The sequence below is a fragment of the Rhinopithecus bieti genome, unplaced genomic scaffold (genome assembly GCF_001698545.2).
Source record: "Rhinopithecus bieti isolate Rb0 unplaced genomic scaffold, ASM169854v2 scaffold_29928, whole genome shotgun sequence".
NCBI lineage: Eukaryota > Metazoa > Chordata > Mammalia > Primates > Cercopithecidae > Rhinopithecus > Rhinopithecus bieti.
Genome location: NW_016814053.1, coordinates 2,634,946 through 2,647,807, shown reverse-complemented (window position 1 = coordinate 2,647,807; position 12,862 = coordinate 2,634,946). Strand labels below are relative to the sequence as shown.

Below are 12,862 nucleotides of genomic sequence, written 5' to 3'. Positions count from 1 at the left end.
TGTTCATGTTGATAGCCTGAAATGCATGGACTCAAAACATGCGTTCAGGGTTATCTTTAACAGTGTACCGATAATAGCTTTCCAGAAACAGCTTGTATTTGTTCTAAAGTCTAACTTTTCTCAGATGCCATTTGTATTGTTCAGCCACGTAAAGGGGAATGACAGTCTATAAATGAGCCTTCAGAGAAGATAACGCAGTAAAATTGCATTCTCAACCACCATAGTTGTGAAGGTAGAATCTTTATTTGGGGAATCTTTATTGTTCACATTATAGGAAACAGAAAGAAACTTTGGGAATTAGACGTGGAGACTTTCCTCCAGTACACTATTTCTAGACACCAGACTGGAGAGGGGCAGTATGATGCAGTGCTAAGCACACAGCCTCCAGAGCCAGACTGCTTGGTTTCAGGTGCCAGTCCTGCCACTTACTAGCTATAAAACCTTACTGTGCTTCCATTTCCTCAGCTGCACAATAAAGATAGTAGCAATATCTTCTTTATAGGATTGTTGTGAAAATTAAATGAGTGAATACCTGTAAACCTCTCACCACACTCTCTAGCATTCAGTAAAGTGCTTGAAAGCATCCCTGATGATTAGTGTTCCCTGTTGAGGTCGGGAGCCCAGCTTCTCTTCTCACTTCTCCCCACCACACTCCTGTGTACTTTCACAGAGGAATTCTGGATGGTTTTGAGTGTTCACAATCTGAAGGATTCGTGAAAAAAAATTAAACAAAACGTGAGATAGAATTTGAAATAGAGTGGCCTTAAAAAGGGAAGACATTTGAAAACATTGGTATAAGAAGATGATGCTGGAAAATTTAATTTTGAACCACAGCTCTGCCAGACCTCTTCAAAGAAGTTAGTAAGAATAGCTGCCCCCTTGTATTTTAAGAGGAGAATTTTTAGCCTAAAGCTTGAGTTTACAGACTAAAAGAAGGATAAATGCTAGAACCCTGATCAGGACAGGAGAAATTCATTCTTAAGGAAAGAACAACAGCTGCCCCAGAATGATCATGAAAGTGTAAAAATCAAGATAGCTAGGAAAGCCCCAATAACAGGAGTTTCAGTAAAATACAATGCTCTTCCTTAGATTTTAGTGCAGAAACTGTAATGCTATCCTTTTCCGAATCATAAAAGATAGATTAATTGGAAAGTACTTTGGATTTCTAGTAGACCATTTATTTTGTGCCTAATGAAGTTAAATAGGATAACATAACACCCACTATAAAATATATTTTTCTAGAATGTCAGCCTGAGTCTCTGCTAATGAGGCTGTAATTTTAGCACATTTACCTTTTATGTACCGCATCACTGGGGGTAAATAAGGAAAAGGGAAAACTAATTCTCAGCACATGGAGGAATAAATTTAGACAGATGCAAATATCTCTGGGTTAGTTCTGTGTGTTTTTTTTTTTTTCCTCTCCACTCCCTTTGCCTTTTTGTCCATTTGATAATTTGTCTAAATCTGGGACAATATGAAGATCTGAAGATTATTGAGTCTAGCCTTTTTTTATATCCTTTTGGTCTTTTGAACTGTATCCACCAAGGACTTATAAATTAAGTTCTGATGTTTTAATTACACATGACATCATGTATTTCAGTTACTCTTTTAATTATACCTATGGCTACACAGGTACATTTGAGTTTCTTATCAGAGACGTTGTAAGCATTTGCATGATTTAAGTTGAAACCATCTGTGATCTTATTCTTTGATTTGTGTAATTGATGAAATGTAGACTTGCCTGAAACATGAACAAAGGGAAAAAGAAAGACTAATATGGAGCTAATGAAATAAGAGCATAAGGAATTGTTTCATGGTGGGCACTAACTAATAAGGACAGTCAAGAATAAATACCCCCCAGGGGGAATCATTCATGTCTCCATAAGCCCTTTGAAGAATGGTTTCCCTAAACCTGTTATATTTTCTTCCATAGTAAATATGTTAAAAATGCGTTTTAATAAAGGAAACAAATTTTAAATAAAAAGGAAAGTCCCTAGTAGTTAAAATGACCTAAAATTAATCCTGTAGTTACAACTCCTGGGTGATGCCTATTTATATTTAGATACTCTCATTAAAAGGAGTTACATCTTCTGTGTCCATCTCTTTCCAACCAGTCCTGTAGTTTATTTAGTGAGCAAGACAATGAATTTACTTCCTTTCCTCCAAATCTGGATTTCTGGGGCTTCTGAGCCTGCAGTAGCTGTAGCTCTTTGATGAGATTTCACCCAAATCCTGTGCCATTGAAACTTAAAACATGATTTCTTCTCCTAAACCATTGCCTGCAGTTTTAACAGGCACGAATTTTGATTTAGCTATGTTTAATTTAGTAGCTCAGACATGATTTTATTGTAATGCCTACAGTCTTTTCTTAAGTATAAGACAACTGATCGGCTTCACCTTTGCATTTCATATGTTACAGTCGCTGCTTTTGTTTTCTAGGTTATCTACCATAGAACCTGTTTTCTAAACTGCTGTAAAATTAAACACTGTTTTGGTTGGGATGACTGACAAGACATAGATTTAATTCAGTGCACAAGACACAGAGTCCAATTTTGATACAGCATACCAGGTGTTCCATGATGAACATTTGTTCATCTAAATGTCCCTGGATATGGTCCAAGCTGTTCTCTCCTGTTATTAAAGTGCTAACATAATAACAATAATAAATCAATGTTTTGGTGCTGAAAAATAATTTTAAACAGTTAGTAAAAACATGGCTCCCGGCCAGGCGCAGTGGCTCACGCCTGTAATCCCAGCACTTTGGGAGGCTGAGGTGGGTGGATCACGAGGTCAGGAGATTGAGACCATCCTGGCTAACACGGTGAAACCCTATCTCTACTAAAAATACACACACACACACACACACACACACACACACACAACATTTGCCAGGCATGGTGGCGGGCACCTGTAGTCCCAGCTACCCAGGAGGCTGAGACAGGAGAATGGTGTGAACCCAGGAGGCGGAGCTTACAGTGAGCTGAGATCTCGCCACTGTCCTCCAGCCTGGGCAATAGAGCAAGACTCTGTCTCAAAATAAATAAAAAAATAAAATAAAATAAATAAAAATAAAAATAAACCATGGTTCCCAACTGCATATATTAAGTTTATATATGAAGAACTGGGATTATTCAGTAACTAATATTTCTATGTGTGTCTGAAGGCTCAACTAATTTGCGGTTTTAAGTACTAGAAAAGAGTCACAGTATAAAATGTGGAGGGGGCTGTTATGACTCGTAACAGACTCTCACGCAGCTGCAAAGGCATCTTGAGACTCCTCGTCATGCCCCAGGCCCCTAGTCCACATACCAGGCCCACAGTGGGCGTACTATACCTGCAAATGAGTCGACTTGACCTCGTGCTGTTTTTGAGGTATAGCTACCTTGAGATAATGACGTCAGGTTCCTCAGAAGTTTTGAAATGGAGAGATCACTGTGATCTCTCTGGGAACCAAATTTTCAAAAATCCACTGTTGTAGCTACTTTTGTGCACAAGACCTAGAGTAGAATCACTGGTTTTAAAAAAATGATAGAATATTGGAAATGTAGTGGTTTCAGAGCTATTTCTCAGAATAGGCAGTCTCTGGTTTATTAACTTGGGTTTAAATCTCAGAATAAGTTTTATGATAAAATAATTAGCACAGCTTCAGGCACATTATGAGTTAAATAGGCTTTAGTGAGTTGGACTGGAAACCCAGCCTCCATGTAAACATTTCCTTTAGCGATAATGTCTTCAGTGCTCAAGGGGATGAGAACAGAGCAGTTCTGTGAATCGGCCTGTCTCCCCTCCAACAGCCACAATGAAGGTGGGAAGGGCCACTGTGCGCTTAGGAAATGGCCTAACCGCAAATCAGGAGCCAGTCTGACTCCTGGGGACTCTGTGAAGGATCCTGTTCAGCTCCCTTGTAGCCAGGCTGGCTACTTCTAACCATGTGTTTATCAGGGGGATGTTTGTCATTCTAAGATACTGGAATATCTGCAGCTTAACAGAAGCCAGTTACACTAATTTCTGTTTAGCTTCCTCTCCAGTCCCAGCAACCCCTATCCTACAGCTGGAGGAATGCTGTACCCACAACAACAGCGCTACATTGTCCTGGAAACAGCCACCCCTGTCCACGGTGCCCGCCGATGGATACATTCTGGAGCTGGATGATGGCAACGGTGGTCAGTTCCGGGTCAGTAGAGAGCCCACTACGTACTTGTTAACCCAAACCAGTGACTCTGTCAGAGGACCTGCCAGGGAGTCTCAGGCTTCCCCGTCTCTCCCGGGGACAGGCCATACCTGAAGCCTGCTTTCTCCCTCTACCATGAAGGTGGATGGAGCAGTCCCTGAAACTGCCCTACCCTTCTTAAGAGACAGGACATGCAGTACTGGAGTCAGACTGCCTGCATTCAAGTTGGTCTCCTCCACGCTAGCTATGTGGACAATGCCTAATTATCACCGCTTTGAGTCTTCAGGTCCTCATTTATTAACAAGAGGGATGATAACAATAGCGTGAATCTCATGCCTTGTTGCTAAGAGTCCATTAGATAATTCATACAAAATTCCTAGCAGGCTGCCTAGAACATGGCAAGCGTGCATTATTAGCTATTATTATTATCATCATTGCTTATTGCTAATAATATAATTAACCACTGTCCAAGGTTTATTTCTACAATCCACAGCTTCTAATGTCTTTGATTGGCATTCCTCTTAATTGACATGATCTCCTGTTACAGCTTCTCTATTCTAAGAAGCCTTTCTAGCAAAGGTTTCCCCAGTTCTATAGTTTTATTCTGGGCCTTTCACCAGATAGAACTGGTACCAGAAGATTGCTACCTTCCCAAGGCAAGGGAGCCCTATCCCCATTGAGAAGCTCATGCTGCCCTCTGAAGGCAGGACAGAATGGCCTCCTGGTAAGACACGGCTGTGGTACCTCCAGGTTGATGATTCATGTGCCACCACCTGTTGGCATGTGTCTGCTTCTCTCTCATACAGAGCTTCATTCTCATGCATCCTTTCCCTGCCACCCTACTTTCCATCCTCTCCACCCTCGTCTTCCCTGGAAGTTCTGATGCTTGGAGCTTCCCAAGGGAGCAGCCCTTCTGGGGACTGAGGCCAGTTCCTGCACTGAAGAAGGGGAGACCCCTATCTAAAAAAACCTCAGGCCCGTGAGGATGAGGCTTTCTTCTGGTCACCAATGGCCACTAGCTTTCAAGAGCAAAGCCTCTCAAGGCCCCCTTTTCCTGGATGTGTTTTTGATCCCCACTAGGTTTAAGTACTTGAGAGCAGGGACCATGTCTTCTACAATTCTCAAGGACAAAGGTTTTCTCTTTTGATAGAGAAGCCTTATTTACATATATGTTGATTTATTGGCATGATAAAATCTAATTTCTTTCTTTCCAAGATAAGGGCCTCAGGTTCCATTTCATGTCTTTTGCAGTGTGTGTTGTATGTGTGTAAAATCCTGTCTATTTGTCAGTTTCTCATTCCTGACTTTGCCTTTTCAGTTCCTGTGTCATTTTCAGGGCGTTTCTTTGCCATTTATTATCTTTTTTTTTTCTCCTGGGAAAGTAACTCTCCTGGTTTTCCCAATTCTTTAAATAAATTAATTCTCTTATTTTGTCTTGACTTTTTCCTCACTAGAAGTGCAGTCCTCCCCCAGCAGCATTGGTTTCACCTGGGAACTTGTTAAAAATGCAAAATCCCAGACCCCACCCCAGACACCTACTGGATCAGCAACTGCATTTTTACAAGATCCTCAGGTGATTCTTATGCACGTAAAGTTTGAGATGCACTGAATGAGAGGGCATCATATTCTGATTTTTGTTATTCCAGCAGGAGTAATGAATTGATGGGCGATCCAAGACCCCGGTCTTCTTAGTATCCTACCAGAGAGTTGTCATTTTAAGGCTGTGCTTTGAATGCAAATTATTTTTATTCATTACATCAGCATAATTTTGCAGTGTGTACAGCTGAAGAGGGAGGCAAATGCCTAACCTATGCTAAAGACACATTATGCTAGGATTTATTTTAAGCCTTTGAAATGTCATTCTTCCTCCTTTCCCTGTTTCCTCCCCCTTCCCTCTGTACTGTGATGAAAATCTGTCCCCCTGTGGCTTGGAGTGTAATCTTTGTGACAGTTCTGAAGTCATCAGAGGAGTTCTAAACATAGGGTAGAGACCACCTTCCTGTTTTCATGGTTTCAAACATGTTTTTTACAAACCATACTGATGGATAAGGAGCTCAGTAGGGGTCATATACTGTATCAATGCCAAGTTAATAAGTGTAATCTGAACTATAAACTCTCAGTTTTATTTTTTTTTAAGCCCAAGCTGCTAATAACTACCATTCTTTAGCTGCCTGGCCCATGCTAAATAGAAGGCATGATGCTAATCTGCATATACAACATTAAGTAATCCTCACACCAACCTCATAAGGTGGATATTATTATCTCATTTTACAGATTAGGAAACTGAGGCTAAAAAGATAAATTAAATGGCCCAATATCTCACAGGATTCAAATCCAGATTAGAATGACACCAGGGGTCTTGTTCCTGACCACTGAGCGACACTGCCTCCTTCGCCCCTCCAAAGGGTGCAGGCTAAGTGCTGTCCTGTTCTTTGCTGACTCTCAGGAGGTGTATGTGGGGAAGGAGACGATGTGCACTGTGGATGGTCTTCACTTCAACAGCACATACAACGCTCGGGTCAAGGCCTTCAACAAAACAGGAGTCAGCCCGTACAGCAAGACCCTGGTCCTCCAAACGTCTGAGGGTAAGGCCCTTCAGCAGTATCCCTCAGAGCGAGAACTGCGTGGCATCTAAAGTGGCTGGCAAGCCCGGAGGTAACCCCACCACTGCCCACATTCCTGCAGTGTTTCCATGACTTGCTCTGCATTCTGCACAGAGCCGCTGTTCCTCTCCTGCCTTTAGAGAGCCTATGGTATGTGGATGTGATCAAACCAAAGATTCCACATCGGCAGTTCAAATGGCTTGGGCCGGCGGCTTCCTTTGATAACACTCTAACTAAGCTGCAGTTGAAGAAGCTGAAAAATGAAGGCCTGAATGTGCCCCCCGTGTGTAAGACGAATGTATCTAGGCTCTAGAGCAGGCTCCCATTCTCCACCGATACACATCATGTGCCAGTTTTGCCCAGATTATTCTAGATTACTCTGTAGTACTTGCTTGTTCTGAGGGTGGGACCTAGGTTCTTTCCAGCTGTGGATTTGTATGACTGAATGTGTTTCAAATGGGTGTGGGGTGCTAGAGCTGTTCAGAGAGAGTCTGTTGGCCGCTCCTGGCTTACCCAATTAGACCGCCTCCGTTTCATACCCAAAACTGAGGCCGTCAGCACTAGGATTTGAGACTTCCTGTGGCACCAAACAGGAAGAGACCAGCAACTTTGCATTACCCGCCATTTTCATCTTTGCCAGAGCCCCTCCAGTCTTGGCTAGGCTGCCTAGAGCCACTGCACAAAGTTCATCTCTAGAGAACTTTTGCTTCTTAGCTATACTGTAAATATTTTGGTCATCAGAGACATGTAATGTGTCTCAGATGAGAGGCTTGAATTTGATGACCAGATACAACCTCTGAGGCTTTTAACATTTTCATGTTAAGAGTAAGCAAGACACATGAAATGAAACCTACAAAGAGGTATTTGTGGCTGGTGCCAAAGCATTCTGGCACTTTGGGGTGTCATTTTAATCAAAGAAGTCACCCCCCACCTCACCAGGATTCTCCATAACTTCCCTCTGCAGAACTAATTATGTTGATTTTGTTCAAGTTCAAGATGTTAGATAAAAAACTATGGTGGTGTTTTTTCCCACTTCCCACAAACCTCAACATGTGCCAGTCACCCTAAAATGCTTCACATGGTTAAAAACAAGCACAATTTCGAATCCCACAGCAAGGATGAAAGGCCCCTAGCCATGAAAACAGTGCTTTGGGGAGCAGTTGTCAGTCTGAATGATGCTATTCCAAGAGAAGGATATGCTGAGGGAAAATGCCCACATGACCTGTTCCTGTTTGGAGTACAGTGATGTGGCAGCTACAGCTTCCCCTAGAATTATCATTTTAGCAACTTCTCTCAGGGAAGACCTATCAGTTTGAGAGCAGTTGCCTCTTTTCTCAAAATACCATGCTAACTGCTAAAGCCCTCCAAGAGTCTTTCCTGGATGCAATGCAGAAGGCCCTTGCTGGTGATGGCCTCATTTCCCATGTGTGTACAAGTTGGTTTGATTGAAGAGTGAAGTGCATGCCTGCAGAGCAGAGAGAAATTTGTAGCAATGTTGCTAATATGTGTTATCAGATCTACGGGAAAACTATTTCTATTCATAATACATCATGGGAATCATACTATTCTGCTAAAAATCAGTTATTAGCATAACAGCCTGAGCACTTATGTCTCTCGTTTCATCCTGCAGGAGGATGTAGCGCCTCAGTTTATCTTAATGTTCATAAGATTATGGTGTCTAATTTAATAAATTACAGGATTGGAACTGCGATCCTTGGTACCACAGTCACAGAACTGGGGGTCATTTTCTAGATGAAACAAACGGAACAAGTTCTCTTCCAACAAAGAAACTGTACTGTAGAAATTAATTTCCTCCATGAATTTTATATATTGTGTACAAATATAAGGTATGTATCTGAATACAAAGAAAAGCCTATCATCATATAGATATCAGTATTCTCTGTTACTGCACAGAAGTAATTTTCTCATAATGAAATAAAGTTCACACACATACTTTCTCCATAACTTTGGTTTGTTCTATTTGTTTCTCCCTCATTCTAATACATCCAGTGAGACAAGATTTAGAAAGCAAGAAAAAATATAGTGAATAGCTTATTTAAAAAAAAGAAAAGATTTGATCGATCTGTAACAATAGAGAAAGCCTATAGGATTAAATAATTATCTCTTTTCGTTTGCTTTTAGAAATCAGTGAGAAAATGCTATTAACAAAGTTTTGGTACATTCACTGCACTTATACTTTATTAATCTTATTTCCTACAGTTTCCAGAAAGGTTTGCTTTAGAGATTATTTTTTTCTTTGCTGCTATTGGGGGTGGTGGGGTGGTGCATTCTGGCTTTCTAGTGTAACAAAATCTGTCACCTTCTTCTTAGCAAGAGTTAATCCCTTTTCAAACTTCAAAACAAAAATTCTGTATCACAGAAGGGTAAAATCTCATATGCAGTAACAAGTCTGACTTGTAATCACATGCATTTAGTCTGAGGTTTAAATTGCTCATCATTTATACTCTGTACTCTGTGAGCTTTCACAAAATCTACGGATCTAAAGGCAACATTATGCTGGGGAGGTCAAATGTCTACATTACCATAAATTCTGATTGGTTTTTTTCTTCAAAAGCAAATTTATCTGTCTATTTATTGGGCAGTGCTTGATAAGTGACCACTGTGCACTAGGCTGTGGGTATAGAGTGTTGAACAGATGTTATCCCTGCTGTCCCGGAGTTTACAAGCTAGAAAAAGAGACAAGCCTTAGAGAAATAAATGTATAAATAGTTCCATTCTTACACATTGTGATAAACACCAAAAAAAAAAAAAAAAGGGAAAAAGGATTAGCAGGAAGATAAAACTTTTATAGGAGAATTAGGAAAACAATAAAAATTAAATTCCATGGAAATTTTAAAGAACGTACTATTAAGAGAAAAGGAAAGGAGTCAGGTGCCATAGCTCATGCCTGTAATCCCAGATACTTGGGAGGTTGAGACGGGAGAATCCTGTGAGCCCAGGAGTTTGAATCTAGCCTGGGCAACATAGTGAGACCCCATCTTAAAAAAAAGAGAGAGAGAGAGAGAGAAAAGGAAAGGAGAATGTATTATTATATGAGTTCAACTGTGGTTAGTTCTCTGAAAGCAAAGTTCCTGGAGATGTATCAAAGACACCCATGGAAAAAATGCAAGTTGCATATCTAAACCAAATTACACTGATTTAAGATGAAATATAACTGTAAGCAATTAAGAATTTTAATGAAATTTTAAAATAAGGCCCTCAAGCCCCAAAACTTGGCCATGTATATCTTTAAATTAATTCATCTAATAGCCATCATGGCTGTGCCACAGTCTTCGAAACCATCTGCAAAAGAGCATCTGTTGAAAACATTATACAACAAGACCATCTTAATACACAGAGTTCTGAGGTTTATGCTATGTGTGAGACAAGCTGTACTCCTGTTTAAAAAAATCATACAGGGTTGAGAACAGGATAGAACATTTTCTGTTTATTTTTCTCTAGTTTCCCTCTTCCTATCTAAATAGATTCTGCCTACAAAGTCTATTTAGGTAGGGGCTAGACATCTGACTTTGTAGGACAAAGTCTATCTATTTAGTCTATTTAGATAGACTTTGTGGCTACAAAGCCAGACATGTAGCATCTTCCAATCTCTTTCTGACCTTTATACCTTCCTTTTTTTTTGAGACAAGTTCACACTCTGTCACCCAGTCTGCAGTGCAGTGGCACAATCATAGCTCACTACAGCCTCCTACACCTGGGCTCAAGGGATCTTCCCATCTCAGCCTCCTGAGTAGTTAGGACTACAGGCATGTGCCACCAAGTCTGGCTAATTTTTAAAATTTTCTGTAGATGTGGGGTCTTGCTGTGTTGCCCGGGTTGGTCTCAAACTCCTGGCCTCAAGTGATCCTCCTCCCTTGGCCTCCCGAAGTACTGGGATGACAGGCATGAGCCACCATGTAGCCCCTACCTGCCTTTGATAAGGACTCTTGTGATTACCTTGGGCCCACCTGGATAATCCAGTATAATCCCTCCATCTCAAGATCCTTAGTGTAATCACCTCTGCAGTGTCCCCTTTGCCATGGATAATAACATATTCACAGGTTCTGGAGATTCGGATGTGAACATTTTTAGATGGCCCATTATTCTTAGTACTATCTTTATGAGGAAGGTATTATTATTGTCATCTTTCTCTACTTATGGGAAACTGAGCTGCTGAGAGATTAAATATAATAATATGTTAGATCCAGGACTGTAAGCCCCCAGTGCTCAGCACAGTCTGCTGTGATGCTAACATTAGAAAAGTGCTATTTGCACTCATCCAAATGGAAAGAAAGAGAGGGAAAACTATCCAAAGTCTGTGTGCAAGGTGACTGAAAACACCTTGTCAAAATGAAGCAGCACTGTGTAGCTGCCTCAAGTGCTCATCCAGAAATCCCAGCTAGAAGCAGGACTTTACTACTTGCAGTCATGTTGGGCGGATCTCCTGACGTGAGGAGTTCGAGACCAGCCTGACCAACATGGAGAAACCCCATCTCTACTAAAAATACAAAATTAGCTGGGTGTGGTGGTGGGCGCCTATAATCCCAGCTACTTGGGAGGCTGAGGCAGGAGAATCGCTTGAACCTGGGAGGCAGAGGTTGTGGTGAGCCAAGATCACACCATTCCACTCCAGCCTGGGCAACAAAAGTGAAACTCCATCTCAAAAAAAAAAAAAAAAAGTTTTGTTGAAAAGAGTAGCATTCCAGCTTTAAGAAGATGCGGGAGTGGCCTTCATTTCTAGCATCATATCCAAGCTCTTTATCAGGTCCTGTGCCCATTTTCATGTCTTTGCAGAAATTTCCTCCAGCTCCCTCCCATCCCAGGTGAGCAGGTCACCTAAAGAGGCCCTTCCCCCACTGGTACCAGTGGATGCTCTTGGCTAGCAGTGACAAGATTTGCCCAGGAAGGAAAAGGAATATCAGAGCTACATCTCTGAGGCCTTTGAAAGTTACTACCAAATGAGGTCTGGCACTCAGAGCCCTGCTTGGGTTGACATCACGGAGCCGTTTATTCACAGAAGCTTTCCAGCCCTGCCTGTCCTAACTGGGAGGGAAAGTGGGGAGAAGGTAGTCAGCAATAATTCAAGAAAAGAAGGCTGGCTCTCAAGCCATCTACTCAGCATTTTTCAGGATTGTTTTATCTAATGACAAATAGGTTGGGATTCTTGAAACTACATCTTAAAAATTGCTTTCTAAAAGTGGACCTAGACAATGTTACTCATAAAGATTAAAATGTCTTTATCCCCGATTAGACTCTCAGCATCACACTGCCCCTTTCAGTGTGGTGGCTCCTTCTTCTGTGCACCAGAAAAGATTTAATTGTGCAGACAGAATATAGAATTATGCTTCCAGCCTGTAATCCCAGCACTTTGGGAGGCCGAGGAGGGCAGATCACAAGGTCGGGAGATCGAGACCACAGTGAAACCCTGTCTCTACTAAAAATACAAAAAATTAGCCGGGCGCGGTGGCAGGCGCCTGTAGTCCCAGCTACTCAGGAGGCTGAGGCAGGAGAATGGCATGATCCCGGGAGGCGGAGCTTGCAGTGAGCCGAGATCGCGCCACTGCACTCCAGCCAGGGGGACAGAGCGAGACTCCATCTCAAAAAAAAAAAGAATTATGTATGCTTCCATTTGTCTGAATGCAAATTGGCCTCAGATGCATCTGTCCAGACTCTTTTTGCAATTATTTATTTATTTATTCATTCATTCATTTATCTTTCCAGAGACAGAGTCTCACTCTGTCACCCAGCTAAAGTGCAGTGGCATGATCATAGCTCACTGTAACCTTGACCTCCTGGGCTCAAGTGATCCTCCTGCCTCAGCCTCCCAAGTAACTGGCTCTATAGGCACGCCACCACACCTGGCTTTTTTTTTTTTCTTTTTCCATAGAGACAGGGTCTCACTATGTTGCCCAGCCTGGTCTCAAACTCCTGGCCTCAAGCGATCCTCATGCCTTGGCCTCCCAAAGTGCTGTGATTACAGGCATGAGCCACCGTGCCCAGCTCCTTTGCCCATATTTAATAGTGATTTTGATCCAGCATAAGTACTGCACCCTGATGTGCTGAGACCTCCAGAAACGCTGTGACCTTG

The 12,862-nt window shown here is 41.8% G+C and overlaps 1 protein-coding gene across 10 annotated transcripts in view; it reads left to right on the top strand.

The window, feature by feature from the left end:
• The window catches only part of TRIM9 (tripartite motif containing 9), a 121,002-nt gene that overhangs the window by 91,160 nt on the left and 16,980 nt on the right, over positions 1 to 12,862 (top strand). For 8 of the 10 annotated variants that reach the window (XR_001880982.1, XR_001880980.1, XR_001880981.1 and 5 more), the window contains exons 6-7: positions 4,017 to 4,174; positions 6,618 to 6,756. Coding sequence is in view for 7 of the 10 variants with exons in the window: in XM_017849531.1 (XP_017705020.1) it covers positions 4,017 to 4,174; positions 6,618 to 6,756 (297 nt within the window). In the remaining 3 variants the exon portion in view is untranslated. The remainder of the gene's footprint in view (positions 1 to 4,016; positions 4,175 to 6,617; positions 6,757 to 12,862) is intronic. The other 2 variants (XM_017849528.1, XM_017849533.1) reach the window with 1 other exon arrangement.